Source organism: Denticeps clupeoides, unplaced genomic scaffold (genome assembly GCF_900700375.1).
Source record: "Denticeps clupeoides unplaced genomic scaffold, fDenClu1.1, whole genome shotgun sequence".
NCBI lineage: Eukaryota > Metazoa > Chordata > Actinopteri > Clupeiformes > Denticipitidae > Denticeps > Denticeps clupeoides.
The window spans coordinates 698,418-720,847 of record NW_021629784.1 but is presented as its reverse complement, the minus strand read 5'-3'; the positions used below and the strand labels follow the sequence as shown (position 1 = coordinate 720,847).

Below are 22,430 nucleotides of genomic sequence, written 5' to 3'. Positions count from 1 at the left end.
GTGTACTGTTTTGAATTATACTTTACGTGTTGCCTGTGTCTGGGGTGGACAAAGTGGGAGCAATAAGTAACCTTACGGTCACGACACAAACAAACTTGTCAGTTTTGGAGAATAATGCTTAACTTCTATCAAGATGATTGTATTGTATGTTTCTCTAAGGCTGTTTTGATGTCATTTATACATTTTGTGTAGTTATGATTTGTTGGTTTTGTGCAGAGTTTCATCACATCACAAACACCAATCTTCGAAACCAGTAAACATATCTAACCAATGTTTACTTAAATCTTAGGTTTTACAGTGCAGATGCAGCACCGTCCCTGAACTGGGGGTCTCAGCGCTTGGTCTGCTGGTTTATTTTTTTTGTGTATTTCTTGTCACTAAAACCCCTTTTTGTCCTCAGTCCGTCTCAGTCGTGACCGATTTATTCCCACAGTAGTCAGGTTGTGAATTTCCACTCAAATACCGACGTGTGAGCTGCTCTGATTACAGGATGTACACAGGTTAGAGAGGAATTTAATGCTGAATAATTTTTAAAATATAGATTTATTTTTAGTGTCTGTAGCTTCACACCTCACCGATGTAGCATGACAAAGAACATTATTTCTAAGGAGCAGGACATAATTTGATGCTAAATCTGACATTGCACAGAATTTCTTCTAAATATGCAGAAAAACTTCTGCCTATTACCAATATAATTTCAGAGTTTTAAACCATCTGATTCTTCTTGTGCTAGATATGTCTAGTATTGTAATATTTTTATTTATTTATTTTAACAGAGGGCACATTTTAGGAAAGTTGCAAATTTATTTTTGACCAACTCTGATCCTTACTGCATAGTTGTTAAGTCTGATGTTCTTAATGCCTGCTCTGTTGTGTGTTTCTTAAAGATGACTTTTATATCTTAGTATCTATTGATGTTTATGCATGATGTAAATGTAATGAAAAGTTTTCATATGTCAGGTTTTTTATTTTTTTTTTTTCTAAAGTTAATTTCTATGATTTCAGTCTGATTGTTATTGACTTTAGTCAGTGTTTCTGGAATGAGGTGGAGATGGGAAAAATGTCTTAAATGCAAATGTCATGAATAAAATTCCATTACTGAAGTATGTATTGTGGTAGAATTGTTTTTATTTTAGTCATTTTAATCACAAGTTTCTAGATTAAATTTCTGACCCATTTTGGGTTTCATTCAACCCAGCAACGTAGTCATTTTTAACTAATAGTTGGGTTAAAAAATCACAACCCAGCATGCTGGGTTAAACATGTAACCCAACTTGTTAGTCAAAATAACCCAGCCCTGGGTCAAAAAGGGACCAACCCAACACTGGGTTATTTTGACCCAACAAGTTGGGTTACACGTGTAACCCAAAGATGGCATGGGTAACCCAAATTGGGTGTTTTTTTTAACCCAGCAGTTTTTAGAGTTTATTAAATACTTATTTGAACGCTACAAACCAGCGATTCTGTAAAATTCCCAGGGGTTTGTGGCCAGAAAACACTACAAAAATATGCTGAAAGCATTTGAGAGCGATGCACACTTTCTGTACAGCTCTGCATACAGTGGCCTTACTAATATGCTCCGCATCCCCGATATTGTTCAGAAAGCTTGATCGTGCTGGGTGGACATCCTTCGGGAGGCATCAAGGAGGGCCGACCGCCCTGATTTCCAGGGCTTTCGGCAACCACGGATTAGCTGACGGACCGATGGGACCCTGCCTGTGGGCACCTGGTGAGTGAAGATGGTGGGTTGATATGACAGATTTCAAAGGGGCTATGACCGGTGGCGGAGGAGACTTGCAGGTTGTTTGCCAGCTCCGCCTAAAGGAGAAATCCCGGCCAGGTGCGTTGATGTTCCGACGCAAAGCACCACAGGTATCGTCCCAGCTGTTGGTTGGCCCTCTCCACCTGGCCGTTGGTCTGGGGATGGTAGCCAGAGGAGAGGCTGCAGGTTGATCCAATGAGGCGACAGAATGCCTTCCACACAGCTGAGACGAATTGGGGTCCCCAATCGGAGACTATGTCTTGGGGGAACCCATGAAGGCGGACCACGTGTTGTAGCACAAGGTCAGCGGTTGTGGCAGAGGATGGTAGGCTGGGCAGGGTGACCAAGTGGACCGCCTTGGAGGAGCGATCCACTATGGTCAGGATGGTGGTCATACCATTGGCTTCTGGGAGACCACTGATGAAGTCCAAGGCGAGGTGGGTCCATGTAGGGACAGCCAGGGCAACCCGAGGAGGAGTGGTGAGGTGATAATCTTCGTCACAAGAAACTGGGTTTTCTCCACATGGGAGTCAAGCCGGAGTTGCAGAGGGACCGTGCGGTGAATGATGGGTCCTGAGGAGACCGGATGACCATCCACGGAGGTAATTGTGAGAGGATTGGTGAGGAGTTCCAGGGCGGTAGTAGCCTAGTGGGTAACACACTCGCCTATGAACCAGAAGACCCGCTTTCGAATCCCACTTACTACCATTGTGTCCCTGAGCAAGACACTCCATGGGGGGCTGTCCCTGTAACTTTTGATTGTAAGTCGCTCTGGATAAGGGCGTCTGAAGTGACCACTTCTATTTACCAGAGGGTATCAATTTGATTTACAATCACAAATTTTCTGAATAATTGAAGCTCTTCCCTTGCAACCATATGGGTATTTGGGTCGTAGTTTTCTAGTTTTTTTCTGTCCATTGAAAGTTTTTGAAACTAAAGTACTGTGACCCACTTCCATTCATTTAGCCAACAATTTTAACAACAACTGACATTTAAGCTTAGGAAACATAAAAGTACTTCTTAGTTTAAAGTGTGTGTAGTGTATTTGGAGGTTAAAAAGTTCCCTTGAGCAAATAATGAGCAGAATGGTCATTTTGTCAGATGAATAGCCCTAAAACTACAAGTTCATCAGGGGTTACACACATTAGGTCAGTAGAGAACCCTGTGGAAATTGGTTGTATCTTCCTGCATTCATTACAGTTTATAACGAATGATGATTGTAGAGAACATCAGAGTCACTTAAATATGGGCAGAAGTCAGAGCTTCAGGTTTGTCACTGCAGCTCCTCCCATATGGCCGAGGTTTCACATACCAGCACGGTTCAAATGAAGTTCTTATAAATAATAATGTTTACATTTTTGTTATTGTTATATGATGATAAACTATGAGCTGCTGTCATACAGTGAGCAGCCAACAGGCCACATGAAACGGAGGAATTATATTTAACAAGACAGGCCCAACATAACCTTGATGTTAATAAATGTACAAACAACATTGTTGACGTGCACATTTGAAGCGCTTCATTCTGGCTTGAATAAGAGCTTTATAAAAAGTTTAGTCCTCAGCACCAAAGAGTGAAATGTTCTCCACCACACTTTATTATAAACTGGTTCTATAAACACTTCTATCAAAGGGACTTTAAAGTAAGAAGACTGATGATTCTGTCTAGAAGCTCCTGTACCTGCACTGTTGGTCCTAATCTTCTCCTCAGTCAGGATCATGTGGATTGGGTCTCCACTCTTGTGCTCCACCACACACGTGAACTGGTTCTTCTTCCTCTCATCAGGGGTCACTTTGAGTTCTGCACGTTTCTGGAAGGTTCCGTCATGGTTGGGCAACGTCTCACCAACATCTACATCTTCATGCAGGTCCTGTCCATCTTTCTGCCAGCTGATCATCACCTTATCAGGGTAGAAACCTGTAGCGTGACAGACCACTGGAGAGGAGGGGTCTGTCTGCAGCAGAGACACCTGAGGAGGGACTAGAGACAGGAAGAGAGGAGGGGGACAGGGAGAGAATTTGGAAGAGAAACAGGATGTCTTCATATCAGCAGATCATTCAGCAACCTCCAGATATTTATATATGTTCAAACTTATAGATGATTCCTGTGTAAGTTTTGTCCCCGTTTTACTGTGTTGTTATTCTTTACATTATCACGTCTACTGGATGTTTTTTGCTTATTTAATGTATTTGGGAACAATGTTTATGAAGCAATAAGAATAAGAATATTTTCTGATTTTAATCATAACACATAAACAGTTGTTCTGTGTGCTGCTGTACCTTTTCTCTCCAGACTGATCTTCCCGTACTGAACATACTTCTTCACCCAGTAAATACATTCCTGGATCAGGTAGTTCTTGGTATACTCAGCAGTAGCCCCATCCCATTTCTGTTTGGTGATTGCAGCCTGTGGAACTGGAGCTACATAAGATGTGCTCCTCAAGTCCAGTGAGATTAAATCTGCTCCATCGTAACCAAACTGACTGTATCCATCTGTAGCTCCAGTCTCATCATCCAACTCACAGCCAAACATCTTCTGTACAGTGTGGATTCCTGTAAAGAGAAAAGAAGACAGAGGGGGAGTTTATATCTGTGAAGTGGGTTTTTACTGAATTTTCTGGGTGAATGTGCAGATCTTAGTCTGTTATAATATTTACTATTTCATAATAAAACCACAACTTATGTTTAGATTAGGGCTGTATACCTTGGAGAACCTGGTGATACGATACATACCTCGATACACAGGTCACGATTCGATATGTACCTCGATACAGAGCTGTCTCGATATGATTTGATACAATGTGACACGATTCGATACGATTCAATAAAAATACATGGGCCAGAGCCAATTAGTTAATGCTGAACACATTTACCCAAACAGAACCCAATTTATTGAAGACAAAAGTGCATTATAACAAAGTGCATTTTGCTTAAATATTTACAACTTTAAGTGCTCTGATTAATTGTACAAAATTGTATTAATCTGGAAATTACCACAAGGCAACATTTAACTTTCCAAGGGTACAGTCTGAGCTCACACAAGCACAAAATCTTCTTATTATTATTCTTAACTTCTTATTAAATCTTCTTATAATTCTTTTTTGTGACACCATGTACTGCCATAACATATTTCACTATTAAATCACTTAAATGCTATATCTTGCTTTAACATTTGGCACAACAACAACATGAAGTGTACTAAGCTCAACATGAAGTGTACTAAGCTCAACATGCTTTGAGCTTAGTTGTTAGGTTTATCTGTCAGTATAACATTTACTAAACAAAGAGAAGAAAGACACAAAGCATTTGAGTCCGTTTTACTTGCAAGGAGAGCGAATGGAAGTCACGCCTTACAACAGGCTTCCAAAAGCTCTGGCGTCCTTCATCGCATCTCCTTCTTTTATTTGGTAGGTTTATTAGGGTTCACATAAAATCACACCATACTTCTCTGTGCTGTTACAATATCGCCTGCCGTAGAAAAAACGCACTCTGAGGAGACACTAGTCCCTGGAATGCACAGGTACACTTTGGCAAGGCGTGACATTAGTGGATATTCATTCTGGTGCTATCTTTCCACCAACTGAGTGGACTTCCCTCAGCAAGAGACAGGGGTGGTGCCTCCTTGTACCTTGACATCTCCTCTTCTGCCTGGGCTTGTGTGGTTCTGTGTCTCACCGCAGGACCTGCACTGTAAGTTGAACCAAGCAGATCAGCCAAACAGCACAAGTCCTTTTTCTTCTTGGGTGGTGGGCTGGCAGGAATGTCATCCTTGTCTTCCACATGATTGTCCTCCTCTCCTGGTATCACTTCAGCCTCTTCCTATTATGCAAAATACAGATTTTTTTTATCAATAAACCCATAGTTAATTCAATAAAGAGCATATTCAAAGACATATAATAGTTAGTTTGCCTCTTATTTAATGCGATCAACTGACAAACCTTTACAATATATTGTTTTGCTAATATAGTGCTTTACATTAAGTATATGTTTGAAACCATTTAGTTTTTTTAAGCTCTAACATACTATTATGAATTTGAAATTATGAACTGAATATTTCGTTTTATTACACTTAGTGTGTGTATATATATATATATATATATATATGTGTGTGTGTGTGTGTGTGTGTGTGTGTGTGTGTTTGTTTTTTTTATGTTTTTTAACCATGTAATGCTAATGTTAATGACACAGTGAAAGGGCTTACCTGAAATAGTTCTTGAATTCTTCGAGCTTCTGCAGTGATTCTCAAGTATATTTCCTCTCGTTCATCATCAGGAAGGAAGGGCAAAGCTTTGAATCTTGGATCGAGTGCTGAACATACATACATGGTCTCTTTCTGCTGATCCATGAACCTCTTGCTCAAATCTTAAAAAAAAAAAAAAAAAAAGTGAAGTGATTGTCACATGTGATACACAGCAGCACAGCACACGGTGCACACAGTGAAATTTGTCCTCTGCATTTAACCCATCACCCTGAGTGAGCAGTGGGCAGCCATGACCAGCGCCCGGGGAGCAGTGTGTGGGGACGGTGCTTTGCTCAGTGGCACCTCAGTGGCACCTTGGCGGCTCGGGATTCGAACCGGCAACCTTCTGATTACGGGGTCGCTTCCTTAACCGCTAGGCCACCACTGCCCCAAAAATCAGGGGAGAGCGCGAACGCAGTCCCCCACTACCAGAAATTATGCAGTCGAGATTCCCACATTTGGGGAATTCGCAGGGGTCAGCACAGCCGAAGTGCAATGGCTGAGCCTCGCCCTGGGTGAACCGCCTTCTTGATCACGGTATCTCCCCTGCCAGGTAAGTAATCTTGGCAAATAGCCGCTTTGATTTCTTTCACTATCTCACTATCTGCTTTGCTCTCTTGGAAATCTTGGATGAGCTGAGCATGAAGAGGGGCCACAACTAACAGTGTTGGAGAGCTTTCTTTTGACATTACAAGAGTAGCAATCTTCATGGGCTTCACTGTATCCACTATCTCTTCTGCAGATGTAATTTTCGACTCACATAGGGTGCAAACTTCTTTCTCGGTTTTCCTAAGCTTGTTGGACAGAAGAGCAGCGGAGACAGCGGGTTGCTGCTCAAGAAAGCGCTCGAGCATATCATGCGCGCTATTCCAGCGCGTCACGACATCGGTGATCAGTTTATGTTCAGGTAACTCGAGCAACTTCTACTTCTGTCGAAGTACGTGGCTGGCTGTGGTACTGCGCTTAAAAAAGGTGGATATCCGTCTAACACGTCCCAATAAACGAGCGACAGCAGGAAGCTTCAGTGCACGCTGCGAGGCCAGGTTTAAAGTGTGAGCGAAGCACCTGAAATGCAACATACCGCCGTTGTCAGTCACAATAGCTGGGTCTTTGGATACGAGGTCCCACTCCTCCAGCGCCGCTTTCAGTAACTCTGCAATGTTTGACCCCGTATGGCTCTCGTACATGGCTCGCGTTTGTAAAACGTGTGACATCAGTTCCCACTCCTCGTCAACGTAATGGCAAGTGATTGTAACAAAAGCTTCCGTGGCTCGCGATGTCCACCCGTCACAAGTCAGTGCCACTCGTGGGGCAGAACTCAGGGCTGACATAACATTGTCTTTGTCATATATTCTCGGTACTGCTTTGTCGGTCATGTAGCTGCGGGTAGGGATCACGTAACGGGGATCTAACGTGTTGATCATAAAGTGAAAGCCTGTGTTCTCGACAACACTGTAGGGACATAAACCTTTGCAAATATAATGCAGCACAGACTCCGTAACCTTCTGTGCACGGACTGAGTTAGATGGAAGCTTGGATGTTGCATTGTCCAAAGTAGTTTGCGTGGGGTCCCGTGTTTTTTTGGGCTGCGGCGAAGCTAGTTTGTCTGCATGGTGTCTTTGCAGGTGGGCACGCAGGTTAGTTGTATTACCGGTGTAGCGTATAGAAGTCTGGCAATGCTTGCAGATTGCATTTGTTTTATCGATCCCTTGGTTTCCTTCCTTTGCTTTAAAACCAAAATGTGTCCAAACATCTGCCTTTAGGGACAACAGCGCTTCTAAAATCTTTGACATCTTCCATGAGTTTTTTAAAACTCGCGGGCGCTGCTGCGCCCCCTAATGGCTGGGCGGAGTATCGATACTAAGGGCTAGAATGTCGATACTGTATCTTTTTTTATTATATCGGTATGTATCTAAGAATCAATATTTTGAGCACACCCCAAGTTTAGATGCTTTTCTTTCGTTTTTCTGTCTTCTAAATAAAGTCTCAAGGGTCTCAAACTGAAATACTGCTCTCTTAATTAAAGATGGAAAACTAACTCATAACAGGAAAACTAAAGTTTCCTTGAATGATAAATGTGTAACGTTCAAAAATAAGCACAAAAGATCACAAATCTTCTCCTTCTCCAGACAGGACCCTCCTGCACTAGGGTCTGAACAATAAAATGTCTTTTATTTAACTTCTACCTGTGAACATCTCATCAACACATGATGCTGACACACATGAAGAATCTGTTTCTACCAGTTTCTGCTGCACATGAAACCCAGATCAGTGTATAGAGACCACAGTTCATTTATCTCAACCTTCTCACTTCTGTTCGGAGTTTATTTGTTTGTTTTATTTCTATATTTTGTAATTGCTTTGCATTTTTACAAGTTTCTGTCTGGTTCAGGGGTAAAAGATGAATTGTGTGCTGAGGAGCTCTAGTCTGTGAAGCTCAGACGTAAGTTGGTAGTGAAATAAACTGACCTGTTCCTTCTGCCACAATCAGTGTGTTATGTTGCTCAGCAGAGACACTGATCATGGCCGTGTTTCAGAAGGCGTGTTTCAAAAACCTAAGACCAAAACCCAGGGTTCAGTTGCCGAGTATTCAGTTTCCAGGGAAGATCCTCAAGGGGAAGCGGCGCACCGCCAGTACCCGGTGATAAGTCCAAGATCCAAAACAAAGCCGTTCTTCGGGTCCGTAGCCGGCCCAATGCACCGGATATTGGACCCTCCAACCTCGGCAACATAGTCCAGGATCCTCTTGGCCGTGTAAGCAGGACCTCCGTCAATGATCTGGGGCAGAGGACGCTGAGGGAAGGTGACAAAGGGCTTGAGACAATTCACATGGAAGACATTGGACGTTGGGAGTTGGAGACGGTAAGTGACTGGAGTGAGCCGGCTGAGGATAGGGAATGGTCCAATGAACTGAGGGGACAGCTTGTGTGACTTGGTGCAGAGATGGAGGTCCTGTGTGGAGAGCCACACTCGCTGGCCCACTGGGAAGCTCAGTCGATGTGGGTTGAGGGAAGGATCGCTGACTGTGCTTTGGACCAGGCTGACAGCACCAGATTAGTTGAGGTCATGTAGGACTTCATTGTCAATCTGCTGAAAGGCGGTGGGTGCATTGCAAAGACCAAAGTGGGTTACCAGATAGTGTCTGGTGGGGATGATGAAGGCGTCACAGATGCGGATCAAGTTGTAGGCTGATCAGAGGTCCAGCTTGTTGAAATAAGCTGCACCCGAGATGGCGTTGAGGGCGGTGTTTGTGGTGTTCAGATCTTGATGGTGATTATGTTCAGGCCGCGGTAGTTGATGCAGAGTATCAATCGCCCATCCTTCTTGGCGACAACCCTGTTGAACCTTGTGGTCTCCAGGTTGATGTGGTGGAAGCTGTGCAGCCTTGGTGGTACTGAAGATGGCCGCCAAATCGGGATAAAAATATGGGACAGAGGTGAGAACGGTAATGAAGGTGACTGATCCTGAAGATGCTGTCAATGGCAGAACAGGCCCAACTCCAACACCAGGCTCAAAAACTAGGAGAGGTGGGTGTCATGTGTGGACAGCCAGAAAAAGGCCAAGAGGAGAGGTGATGTGACGACGGAGGTGACCAGGAAGCTGATGGGAGACACATGGGACTAGTGTGGTGTGTGTGATGGGTGACCAAGGAGGAGAAGGACTGATCTATGAAGTTACCTGTGGCCCCGAAGCTGATGACAGCAGAGATCTTCTGGGATCTGGCCGGGCTGGACAGACAACCTTGTGGTGAGTGGGGGGTGAACAGTAGACACTCAGGCCTTCCTGATAGCACCGCTCTCACTCCATGGCTGGCAGGCCAGACCGGACAAGCTACATGGGTTCCCCCAGGTGTTCAGGCGGGTTCTGGACTGTTTTGGATGGTGACGGTGGAGGTCGAGGGGTTCACAAGGACTGTGTTATTAAGCTTGTTATTAGCAGCAAGTTTCTTTTCTTTTAATATTCAGGACGTGGGAATATTAATAAAAATCTGTCATATTTTATACAGAAAGTGGGGAAGTTGAGCTTCTTTCTATCAACGGGTCTCAAGTCGCAGTTTTCCAGCAGATGATCTGGATCTGATAGACACCATCAGTAAAAGATCTTCTCTTTCTCCTCCTCACTTCTTCTTCTACTGGAGGAGTGAAGACCTCACGCTTCTCTCCTCCACACACTCCTCTATCTGTGGAAATGAAGCTTCAGTGTAGATTTTTCTCTGTGTGTCCGTGTTGAGGGCCAAACTGAACAACAGAACAACAGAACAACGTGACTGCGAGGAAATCCAACCCTCCTCCCAGTGATCAGGTGCTGTGTTTAACCACGGCAGACGTGAGGAAAACTCTTCACAGAGTTAACTCACGAAAGGTTGCTGGACCATACAACATCCCTGGAAGATGCTCAGGGAATGTGCAGACCAGCTGGCAGATGTTCTCAACATTTTACTGAGTACCGCTGGTTTTCCAACAAGTCTCAAGGCCACCGTCATTGTGCTCAGGTCTAAGAAGTCTTCAGTGTCGTGTCTCAATAACTACTGTCTCATTGCATTTACACCCATCATTAGATTAGATTAGATTCAACTTTATTGTCATTACACATGTACAAGTACAGGGCAACGAAATGTAGTTTAGGTCTAACCAGAAGTGCAATAAGCAGCAAGTGCAGGATACAGTTCAAATAAGTTATATATATACATAAAGTGATATGTGCAGGAGTAGTACAGCGCAGTGATTATCAGGAGTGTATGGGGGGGGCAGAGGAGTTCAGCAAGGAGACAGCTCTGGGAAAAAAGCTGTTCCTAAGTCTGCTGGTTCTTGTCCGTGGTAGCCTGAACCGTCTGCCTGAAGGCAGGAGAGAGAACAGGCCGGGTGGGAGTCCTTAAGGATACTGCGAGCGTGACGCAGACAGTGCTTCCTCTGGATTTCCTCAATGGATGGAAGTGGAGTCCCTGTGATGTGCTGGGCATCATGATGAAGTGCTGGCCCACTGGGGGCAGTGGTGGCCTAGCGGTTAAGGAAGTGGCTCCGTAATCAGAAGGTTCGAATCCCGATCCGCAAAGCACCGTCCCCACAAAATGACACATCACTTCACTTTCACTTCACCTATCGTCCGAACCTCACCCACCTGGACAACGATGCACAACTCCAACCACATCATCAAGTTCACAGATGACACTCCCTTTTATATTCCCAACCATGAAAGAGGCCAAATTCTGCAGAAGGATGGTGCTCCATCACATACTTCCATCTCCACATCAAAGTTCCTAAAAGGCGAAGAAGATCAAGATGCTCCAGGATTGGCCAGCCCAGTCACCAGATATAAACATCACTGAGCATTTAAGGATGAAAGAGGAAGCATGGAAGACGAAAGAAGAATATGGATGAACTCTGGGAGGCATGCAAGACTGCTTTCTTTGCTATTCCTGATGACTTCATCAATAAATTGTATGAATCCTTGTCAAACTGCATGATGCAGTCTTTCACACTCATGGAAGTCATACAAGATATTAAATTTGGTTCTCACAGCACCACTACTTCATTTTCTGACATATTTTTGTATTTGCAATAAATTTGTTCAATTTCTGTATAGGCGACAAACCTTTTGTCTTGCCAAAATTTGACCTTTCTGTCTTGATTAAATGATAAATCTTTTTTCAGTAAAACTAATCCATTCATTCCCTCACATTAAGTTATCTATTTTTATATTCAATTTCATATTCAGTCACATCAGTTCTCCAATGTCAGAACAACAGACAGAAAACTGATTTGCAGTGTAAGATTTAATTTTATTATCTTGTTGTCATGATCCGGACCGGCAGGGGTGACTCCGGGTCCGTAGTTCAGACCGGAGTTTCATGTTCGTCTCGTGTAATGTTCCCTGTCGTATTTTTATATAATTGTATAAAGCTATCCTGTTCGTGTCTGTTAGCCGTCAGGTCACTGTTTGGTGATGTTCCCTTGTCGCGTGCATTCTGTATTAAACCCCTGTCCTGTGACATCGTGTGTATGCGTCCTCCTTCCTCCATGTCCAGCCCATCGTGACACTTGTCTTGTATGATTATGGACCTTTGATTACACTAAAAATGACAGTGCATTCAAACTATATGAAGTTTAAATAAGATATTTAACTGATAAGATTTATCCAAGCAATTTGTTATTTAATACCAGGATTAGATTTTTACTCACCACCTGACTGGTTAAAACACTCCATCAGTGTTTTAATAGCAACTTTGAAGGAGGGTTCAGTTCCCTGAGAAATCTGGGTATTTCTGCTCCAGTACTCTGGTCCTACATTATTCTTAATCCAGTCCACCTTGGGAATCGCTTGCCTGATGTTACTATCATAGTAGTCAAACTGCTGTCCATCCATCATGCCGACAGCAGTGAATTCTGGGAAGTTAATTCCCTGCATCACCGCAGTGTAGAAGCACTGCAGGGAATGAGAACCTATAAATTTGTAAATATTAAACACATCTAAAATAATTAGTAGAAATATAACCACAAGCAGTGATTAATGGGCCCTTGCAAACATGGTGCAATGCTATGTGATGTGATGTGATTGTGCAACAATGGATGCATGCAGAAGGATTTTAGCAAGTTCAGTTTTCAATTAACTGTTCCTCTGCTTCTGTGAGAGAAATCCCCCCTGCTGCTCTCCAGCACACTTAGAGAACAAAGTAAGCCCCGCCCTTTTTAGCATGGAGGAGGTTTTATAACTTCACAAACACAGAGACTCACACACTGGGACCTGCAGTCTATGTTTCACTCAGAGACAGAGCAGCCTGACTTAGTAACAGGTGAATTTAACACCACCACATGGCAACACCATCAAGATTTTTGACTAGTGAAATGTTGATCTTGTAATGTTTTTACATAATGTAAAACATTAATATTTGTTTAAATGCATTTTTCACGGCTTGTACCCTGCATTTGAAATGGGCAAGAAACTGTTCAATATGGAAAAATCCTTAGAAATACTTCACAAGGAACATGTTCTGCACATAGTGACAAAATGTTTTTATTTCTCAAAAAATTCTGTCATTTTGTTACTTTGCCATTTCAAGACCATTTGTATTATCAAAAAACGCTTTGCAATTTAGCATGGTGAACTTGTGTTCTACATATAAGTCTTAGTAAAGTGGCTGATGGAGCAGGAGGTCTTAATAATGTCGCCGATGGAGCAGGCAGTCTTAATAATGTGGCTGATATTGCAGGCGGTTTTAATAAAGTGACTGAAGGCGCAGATGGTCTAAATAATGTGGCTGGTTTAAGATTGTGTTGAATTACAGTGTTGCCAATGGTTCTGTAGTAGTACCCCTTGTAGGGCCCGCTTTTTAAAAAAATGCTAACAATGCTAAAATTAGCATTCAATGCATTCCTATGGGGATTTGACCCTATTTTAGCGTTAATAGTTCGGCCACGGTCATTCCGATCGCTTATAAAAGTAATAGCACAACTCACTCTGCTTATGAAAAGCAGAGTTGCAGCCTTCATGTTGGCGTTTATTCCAGCAGCGAGATGAACCCGGACAGGAATTTAACTCCTCGCCGTCTGGCGGTTTATATCTGAGAATCTGAACCAATAGAATCGCGCAGCAGGTCTGACGTCACTTAAAACCAGGAAGAACTGCAGAGTCTGAGGTTTAGTCTCGAAACTGAAAGCAACGTCCTGAAAAAAGCTGGTCACTTCCAAACACTTTATAACATGATATTTTACACTCTGTATTGTTGTCCATTTTGTGTATTTCATTAAACCCAATTAATGCAAAACTAAATTCCAGTTTGAAATAAGGGGGTCATGGAGCAAACATGTCTTTTCAAATCTGTAAAGTGTGGCACATAATAAACAATATCTTAAAATATCTTGATAATCTGTTGTTGGAGGACATGGTATTTTTCTACACTGATTACTGAATTCACACCATCTATTATATTTTAAAAAAAATCAATAGATTTTTAATAAATACATACCTAAACATATATCTGTTTGGATGTCCATCTTGTCGCAATGCCTTATTATTTTATTTGATTTGAATACGCATGTGCTAAATGAGTCGGTTGGATGTTCCTTTTCTAATTGTGCCTCATACTGTGAACTATGCATGAACATGTAATCTCTTTTTGTGTAAATGTTAACAATCTTACTAAATGAGAGCCACATCTATATCTGTGGTCACCAGGTTGGTGCGCAAACCGTCTTGAGGTCAGCTTTTTAATTCTGTTTTATTTCTTCTTTGGTCAAGATTACATTGATAGTAGGAAGGTAATAATGTTGTTTTATTTGTAAATACGTTTATTTATGCACAGTGATATTGAAATGCATATTACAGAAATTACAGAACGGCAACTCAGCACTAGAGAAAAGTTTAACTAACAAATTATATAAAACATCGAATTAATCTGAAATAAAAGGTAAAATAAATCACTTTTTTCAATATAAAGTTTAGCTGGTTCGAGCTGTATATAGTATAGCAGGTAAATGCCATTTTCCCTTCTCCGGCTTCCATTCTCCATCATCACACACATCCATCCTGGTCAACTTACTCCAGCCACCTGTTCCCTCTGTTCTTTACTGAGGTTCGAGTGGAAATATTCTGTTGTCTCATGTTGCCACCTTGTGGTAATGCTGTAAAACTGCAGCACAGTGAAGACAGAATTCTACTGTGTGCTTGGTAAAGAAAAATTATTTTGACTGCTATTCAGTTTTACTGATTTACATCAGTTATAATTCACTGTACACCACACATTAAACCATCACCATTGGTGTGGTGACAGGCGCCCTGGGAGCAGTGTGTGGGGACGGTGCTTTGCTCAGTGGCACCACCTTGGCGGCTCGGGATTTAAACCCACTGAGGTTGTGGGTTCGGGCTGAACAGTTTTGTATGTTTCTATGTATATAAAAAAACTGTAGCATAACCGTACATTGAAATATGAACTGCGCTATTCTGTGCTGTAACTAGCCTGCTGCAGTTGACAGCGAGTGTCCTTAATTTTGTTTAAGTGGACGTGGCTTTAACACCAGTGTTGGGTGTAACGCGTTACTTTACAGTAATAATATTACTTTTTTTGCAGTAACTAGTAGTGTAAGGCATTACTCGTCTGAAAATGGTAATATTATTACAGTTTTCCCGAGCTTGTTACTTGCGTTACATTTGCCAGTAGCACCTTCATCACACACAAGGTACACAACACAGAGAACAGAAGGGGAGGGGGCGTGAACGGAACAGTGATTGGTCTGGGTTTGGCACGAGGGATCATTTACCATCACCGATTGGTCGACACCCGCAAAGACAGATGGGAAAAATGGAAGCGTCAACAGCGGCAAGCTCTTTTTCAGAGGAAGGATCCCAGCAACAGAAAGCTAGTTTCGACGGGAGGAGATTCAGTCATTATTTTGAATATGGCAGGAAAATAACTTGACGGTTAAGTGCACACTCTGCCCGGGGAGAAAGCTGCTCTCCACCGCTGGTAACTCTACCTCCAACTTGAAGAAGCACCTGCAGTGACAGCACGGACACATCAACCTCGTTGCGAAGCGACAGTGACATGAACGAGCAGCCCAGAAGAAGTTTGGACTTGTTATAAATTGACAATCAAATTGATTGATTCTTTGCACCAGACGGTGTTTATTAAACATTGAGGAAGTTAATACTTGTTTGTACTTGATTGCACAAGTACAGTTGTTTGTAGTTATTTGTGCTAGACAGTGCCAGTCTGTTGTTGGTGTAATAAAGACCCTAAAGAACACTCCTCCTTTGTATGTGCTCCCTCCATCTGATGCATCTCAGAGTAATTAAGAAAAAAAAAGTAACTAGTAATATAACTAGTTACTTTCTCCAGGGAGTAATAAAGAAATATACATTACTTTTTTTTTAGAGTAATATGTAATATATTACTTTTTTGAGTAACTACCCCCAACACTGTTTAACACATTAGTTAGCATGATTGTCTATCACACAGGGACATCAACACAATACAATATTCAATACAATGGTAACAAACTCAACTATGCATAAGACAACTTGAATAAAGTTCGATCACATCCTTGAATGGCTCTGCCCAGAACAACGTCTGATGAGCGCACACCATCCAGAAATATTTAGTATATTTCTGTGTAATTGCTTGTTTTAAGCAGCAATTGTATTTTACAGCAAAATAAGTTGGTTAATAATGATTCCCATATTGTAATGATTTGTGGAACCATTTTTTATACTTCACCTTGTCACCATAGTGGACCAACTGGTCTGGTTCTGACAGTTCTGGATGAAGTTGGTTACTGAAGGTGTTTCACCTCACTCCTTCCTGTCTGTGTATGATCAGCAGGAGTCTTCGTCTCTGGTGTAGAACGGCACCATACGGCCAGATACACGAACAGTGCCGTCTGCATCACTGTGCAGCAGAAACAAATGTTCATGAACATTAAGGAGAAATGAAATGTTCCTCTAATGATAGACGATGTAGGTTCTGTTTCATTTCCTATTTCAGGTTGTCCAGCAAAGTTCCTCCTGATGTCACTAGAAGAACGTTTCTGCATGTGAGGAACATGTTAAAGTCTGAAGCAGAAATTAAACTTACTATGTGACCAGAGGTGCTCCAGAGTTGTTAGAATAAAACTCTAAAAGAGTAGAAAATACAAATCTCAAACTTTAAAATTATAAAGCTACACATTCTAATTAGAAATGATTAAAATGAAATAAAATGTTAGCATGTTATTTGTTAAAGATATTTTAGACCTTTTGTCAGGTGAACAGAGATGAGTGTAATACTCACATCTGGCCTGCTGGTAACCTGTATAAAAGAGAAGAGAAAGTATTTTAGTATTTTACTGATTAGTAGTTTCCCCACATGACACCATGTTTGGTGTAGAAGTTACTGATGTTGTTTGCTGTGTCTCTCACCTGATCTTCTCTTCACAACCTTCACAACACCAACAACCACAGCGATGAGAATGAGAGCAGGAACCACCAACCCAGCAACGATGCCTGGAACATTATTACCTGCAGTAAAAGATTTGTGTAAATTACTTTTATACTGGACTGTGTGGAGTGTGTCCTGGGTCAGTGTGGTGAGTTTGGATTTATGGCTGTAATATTTATACAGAGCTAAGTTACACTCATTATACAGTTTCATATGAAAATTGTACTAAAATCTCTACCGTCTCCAGAGCTTTTTGGCTTTAATTTATCTCGTAACAGCAAAAAAAAATATGTAAAATTTATGTAAAATCAGCTCTGCACAGCAGTTCTGCATGACACAATTAATTAAATCCAGATACACGTACATTTATTCTTACATCCCAAAGGATCTAATCATTCCGCACAAGGACAAAATATTTAACCAAAGAGCGAAAAGTGCTGTTTTAATAGCACTTAATGACTCTTCACCTTTATTAAGTACAAAATGTGCTGTTGATTAGCTGGTAGAAGATCCTATACCTGCACTGTTGGTCCTGATCTTCTCCTCAGTCAGGATCATGTGGATTGGGTCTCCACTCTTGTGTTCCACCACACAGGTGAACTGGTTCTTCTTCCACACATCAGGGGTCACTTTGAGTTCTGCACGTTTCTGGAAGGTTCCATCATGGTTGGGCAACGTCTCACCAACATCTACATCTTCATGCAGCTCCTGTCCATCTTTCTGCCAGTTGATCTTCACCTTATCAGGGTAGAAACCTGTAGCGTGACAGACCACTGGAGAGGAGGGGTCTGTCTGCAGCAGAGACACCTGAGGAGGGACTAGAGACAGGAAGAGAGGAGGGGAACAGGGAGAGAAACAGGACGTCTTCAAATCACAGATAATTAAAAAAACACATTTTATATTCAACACTTCAAACATTTTTGTTTTGTCAAAGTTTTCCCAATAAAAAAGAAATAATCATTTCAGTCCAAGATTTATTTGAACAATGAGAGACAGAACGATAACAAAAAAAATGCATTTCAAAATAATTATAAATTAATTCACATTTGTTTGATGGTCTTTTCCCACTTATCCGAGGTTGGGTCGCAGGGTCAGCAGACAAAGCCTGGAAGACTTCCCTCTCAACCGGCCACTTCCACCAGCTCATCCTAGGAAATGCCAAGGCGTTCTGAGGACAGCTAAGAGACATAGTCCCTCCACTCTACCCTGAGTCTATCCTGTGGCCTCCTCATGGTGAGCACCTACCCAGGGAGGCGCCCAGTAGGCATCCTAACTGATCCACTGCATCTGGCTCCTCTCAATACGGAGTAGAAGCGGCTCTACTTTGATGGGTTAAATGCAGAGGACAAATTTCACTGTGTGCACCGTGTTCTGCTGTGACAATGTGACAATCACTTCACTTTATTATTATTATTTACTTTACCCTCCTGTCCACCAGGCTAAACCCAACGTACAGCCACAGAGCCTAGAGGAAAAGAGTATGCCGACACCAGCTTGCCACCTCTCACCAAGGGCAACTCCAGAGTGGAAGAGAGTCCAGCCGCTCTCAAGCAAACTGGTTCCCAAGCCGTGCGTCAAGGTGAGTCCTACTATATCTAATCAGGACCTCTCAATCTCACACAGCAGTTCAGGCTCCTTCCCCACCAGAGAGGTGACGTTCATGTCCCTAAAGCCGGCTTCTGTAACTGCTACCTTGAGATCATTGACAAGTGCCTCCTGAGTTGTCCTGGGCTGATTCTAATTATTCTTTAAACTCCACAAGGTGAGGTCTTGGTGGAGATCAACGGAGATTGTCAGTTACTTTATTGATCTTCCATTTGCGAATAATCACACCAACTGTTGTAACCTTCTCACCTAACAGCTTGTGCTGCGTTCTTTCTTCTGCGTTGTATATTTTTCTTTGACAAAGCGACACCACAGAAAGCACATAGCGCAGCAAAATCATGTACCCCTCCTTCCTGCACCTACATACAATATTCAACACTACATAAACAAATAAAAGAGTTCTAATATCTAATTCAATAATAATAAAAAATGTTCTGCACACCAACCCTGCATCCCTCTCACTTCCCATGAGACATGTCCAAGAGGACAAACCAGGTTACCGGCCCACTAAACCAGGGTCACCCCCCACCCCCCCAGTGAAGACGTGGGCCCCCCACCACCTTAGAAACAATGAATTAACTATTACCGGTGCCTGATCATTTCATACACTGTAGGGGTGAAACGATACATAAAGTAGCGTAGGTTTTAGGTTTTTCCTGAAGTTTTTTTTTTTTCTGTGCAGGGTTTGTGGTCTTGCAGGGTTACAATACACAAAACATTTATAACTTTTTTCTTTTGTTCTGTTTGTTTTTATATTGTTTTTCTCCCCTCATTCTCTATTATCTTTTAATTGAGTTGCAGAAGAAAAAGTGACTTCTGGTTTTCATAAAATCAATAAAATCAAGCGTGATTTTTGTTTTTTTTGAAAGGTTTTTAATTTGCACTGCTTGTAATTATTGATCTGTGTGAAAGTGGAGTGATTGCCATTGTGAAACACTGCAGAACAGCTCATGGTGACACAAAGAAATGTGTCCTCTGCTTTTAACCATCACCCTTGGTGAGCAGTGTGTGGGGACGGTACTTTGCTCAGTGGCACCTCAGTGGCACCTTGGCGGATCTTCTGATTACGGGGTCACTTCCTTAACCGCTAGGCCACCACTGGCCCAATTTTTGTATTATTTATTTAATTTATTATTTTACTTTATCTGTACAGTATGTGGGTTCTCCCTCTTTGTGTTACCAAGCTATGAGCCACAGGCCACTAATTCCTTCAGTACATAAACAGTTCAACTGTTTCTCTGTCCTGCTGTACCTTTTCTCTGCAGACTGCTCTTCCCGTAGTAAATGTACTTCTGTAGCCATTTGTCACATTCCTGGATGTGCCAGTACATGTCAAAGTCATCATCACCTCCATCCCATTTCTGTTTAATGACAGCTTGTTCCATTGCAGCAACCAATCCAACATTCTTCATTTCCAGTGGTATCATGTCAGTTCCATCATAAGCACTCCGATCAAAATGAAATAACTGGATTCCAGTCTCTTCATCCATCGAACAGGAACATATCTGCTGCAAAGTGTGCACTCCTGAGAAAGAGAACATTTCAGTAAAAAAAAAAGTTATATGAGGATTTTAGGAATTCAGATACACAAGTTTTTACATTTAAATTTTTTTGTAACTTTGTGTTTTTTTTTTATTATGCTAGACACTTACGCAGGTTAATGTTGACTTGTGTGCCCCTCTGCAGTTTGAGGCGCTCCTAGGCCACATATCAAGAAAAGCTCGCACACACACTACGTTTACGCATCCACGCGCATCTACATACAAAGCTCGCACATACATCACCTTTTCTTGGCATATTCACTTTTTTTTTTTTTTTACACACACACTATATTCTACAAAAATGTAATGTCTGACGTGCATGAAAAACTATGTGAATGCGTGCATGGCAGAAGTAGTGTGTGTGCAAGACTTGTATATTGATGTATAAGGACTACATAGTGTATGTGCAAGCTTTTCTTGATACATGGCCTCATACTGCGGTACTTTGTATACAGTGTACTGATGGAAGGTTGTGTTGTCATATCTGCTCACTGCTCACAAGTCTTAACATGAATCCATTTTTGCAAATGCTAAATTGACTATGGTCACCATGTGTCAAGTGCGGAAAACTGATCCTGCATGTTTTTGGCTAGTCATCTGTTTAAAGACTTTATTCAGTATGTAGTAATGTCAGACATTTTGGATGCTTTTTTGAACTGTTTGTAGTTTAGAACTCCATCTCCAACCCAAGTGATAAACATTTTATTCTGTAAAGAACATATTTGTATATATTGCATTGCCAAACATATTTCTAGTGATACATTTATTTAACATTTAAACACACACACTGATAACATTATGCTCATTACAAGGATTTAGCTCAACCATTAAAATGTAATCTTAAAATTCTGATTATTTCGACAGTTTTTAGCTGATGGTGCTTTTTGATCTTACCTCCTGTGTGGTTGTGGTAGATTTTAACAATTTTCATAATTTCCTTGAGTATCTCTGTAAGTTCCTGGAATTTTTTTGTCTGATCCTTCACATAATTCTCTCCCAGATTCTTCATCCATTCCTGTTCGCTTTCAAACTGATTTATTTTACTGTCAAAGTGTCCTATAATTACATTTTCAATGATAGTTTGAGCCCAGAAATCAGGAACAGAAGGTATTCCTGTAACCACTGTGTAATGTGTTTCCAAGGAATAATTCACTGTTGAACAAGAAACAGGACATTTAGTACCACAGCAAACTGAACATGACAGGTGACAATCACCTGTCTGTGTGGATCAGTTCCCTGCAAATCCCTGCACCACCAGAACTATAAAAGGACGTACCTGAGAACATAACCCTGCAAATTCTCATGCACATTTAAAAACGTTCTAGATGTTTCCTGTGACCTGATTTTGTTTAACTACCAAAGTCCTGCTCCTGCTTGTCTGGACCTGCTCCTGCCTGCCTGTCCCTGCTTTCTGTCTGTCATTTTGCGTTCTTTGTCCTGTTTGGAGCCGTGTCCTCTTTGTTTTCTGTGTTTGTTAAAAAATAACCATTTTCCATTTTTACAACACTTGCACCTGGATCTTCTGTTCCCCACTGTGACAGTAGCTGTTAATTCTCATAACTTGCACTTTTAACATTTCTGAACAAATACTTTAGAAACTTGACATTTATGAAAATATCACTGGATCTCATGCATAGTATATTTTATGAAGAAAACACGTCAAAAAGTGACTTATTTTAGCTTGTTCTGTTGTAGTAATGAATTTCTGCATGCATCAAAAACAATATCAATCATCAATATTTTTATAATACATATATATACATTATAATACTTTAACAAAAGCGGAGGAAGACGACGAAGACGATGTACCGCAAAACATACATAAAACCACAAACCTCCAGAAGAAACACTGATGTTTAGGACCAGAAGGAATAAAAGCAGCAAGATCATTTTTAATTTCTTTTCACACAATGACAGCCTGTAGATCCAGTAAATGTGAAAAACACTTCAGCTCCCCTGTTCACTGCTGCTGATACAGAGCCGGTCTAACCAGAATCCTTTCTCTGCATACTGAGATTTACTCTCTCAGCACGCTGGCGCTTACTTGTGTGTAAATAGCTCAACAGGATGGTTCATTTCTGTAAATGTTTATTCTTTTCTTTCGTGCTTTTAGGGTAAAAAAGTGGATCTGTTTTTTTTTTTTATCAGTTTGTAGTAAGACATTTAAAATGTAGGACGTTGTAGGAAGGTCGGGTGACATATTTACATATGCATGAAGTCAGCAAGGATATTTGCAATAAGTTAGCTCAGCAGAAAGAGGAATGAAGGATAAAGTGGATATGAGGCTCCTGTTTGCCTAAACATGAATATATTGACTTTTGTGTCTCTGAATCTAACACGGATCAAGTTCTTATTCAACCTCCCAGACAGTTT

At 41.5% G+C, this 22,430-nt stretch overlaps 4 protein-coding genes and 1 non-coding gene across 5 annotated transcripts; all 5 read right to left on the bottom strand.

The window, feature by feature from the left end:
* Nucleotides 1–5,216: 5,216 nt before the first annotated feature.
* Nucleotides 5,217–11,156, bottom strand: LOC114774200 (zinc finger BED domain-containing protein 1-like). The gene is made up of 3 exons (XM_028966124.1): nucleotides 11,121–11,156; nucleotides 5,964–6,124; nucleotides 5,217–5,581 (listed from the first exon to the last, which is right to left on the bottom strand). Exons 2-3 carry the CDS (start codon nucleotides 6,105–6,107, stop codon nucleotides 5,306–5,308), a joined length of 420 nt encoding a protein of 139 aa, XP_028821957.1. The 5' UTR covers nucleotides 6,108–6,124; nucleotides 11,121–11,156; the 3' UTR covers nucleotides 5,217–5,305.
* Nucleotides 6,400–6,563, bottom strand: LOC114774272 (U1 spliceosomal RNA). The gene has a single exon (XR_003744775.1). It is a non-coding gene; the product is annotated as a U1 spliceosomal RNA (small nuclear RNA).
* LOC114774193 (zinc finger BED domain-containing protein 1-like) lies at nucleotides 6,660–8,176 on the bottom strand. The gene has a single exon (XM_028966117.1). The coding sequence runs from the start codon at nucleotides 7,793–7,795 to the stop codon at nucleotides 6,926–6,928; it is 870 nt and encodes a 289-aa protein (XP_028821950.1). The 5' UTR covers nucleotides 7,796–8,176; the 3' UTR covers nucleotides 6,660–6,925.
* A 95-nt stretch (nucleotides 11,157–11,251) lies between the features above and the next one.
* Nucleotides 11,252–16,381, bottom strand: LOC114774264 (H-2 class I histocompatibility antigen, K-K alpha chain-like; the record flags this gene model as incomplete). The annotated part of the gene is made up of 4 exons (XM_028966204.1): nucleotides 16,347–16,381; nucleotides 16,213–16,270; nucleotides 12,182–12,425; nucleotides 11,252–11,259 (listed from the first exon to the last, which is right to left on the bottom strand). Coding segments are annotated over exons 1-4 (345 nt in total), but the record flags the coding sequence as incomplete, so codon positions are not given.
* Nucleotides 16,382–17,514: 1,133 nt separating this feature from the next.
* On the bottom strand, nucleotides 17,515–22,053 carry LOC114774196 (major histocompatibility complex class I-related gene protein-like; the record flags this gene model as incomplete). Its single annotated transcript, XM_028966118.1, has 4 exons — nucleotides 21,893–22,053; nucleotides 20,952–21,209; nucleotides 19,769–20,041; nucleotides 17,515–17,729 (listed from the first exon to the last, which is right to left on the bottom strand). Coding segments are annotated over exons 1-4 (801 nt in total), but the record flags the coding sequence as incomplete, so codon positions are not given.
* Between the last annotated feature and the right edge of the window lie 377 nt (nucleotides 22,054–22,430).

Bases quoted from the DNA above. Each gene is read 5' to 3' on its own strand.
- LOC114774200 (XM_028966124.1), bottom strand. From the start codon at position 6,107: ATGGATCAGCAGAAAGAGACCATGTATGTATGTTCAGCACTCGATCCA. The intron at 5,582-5,963 runs GTAAGCCCTTTC...TTTGCATAATAG, and splicing joins GAATTCAAGAACTATTTCAG to GAAGAGGCTGAAGTGATACC.
- LOC114774193 (XM_028966117.1), bottom strand. From the start codon at position 7,795: ATGTCAAAGATTTTAGAAGCGCTGTTGTCCCTAAAGGCAGATGTTTGG.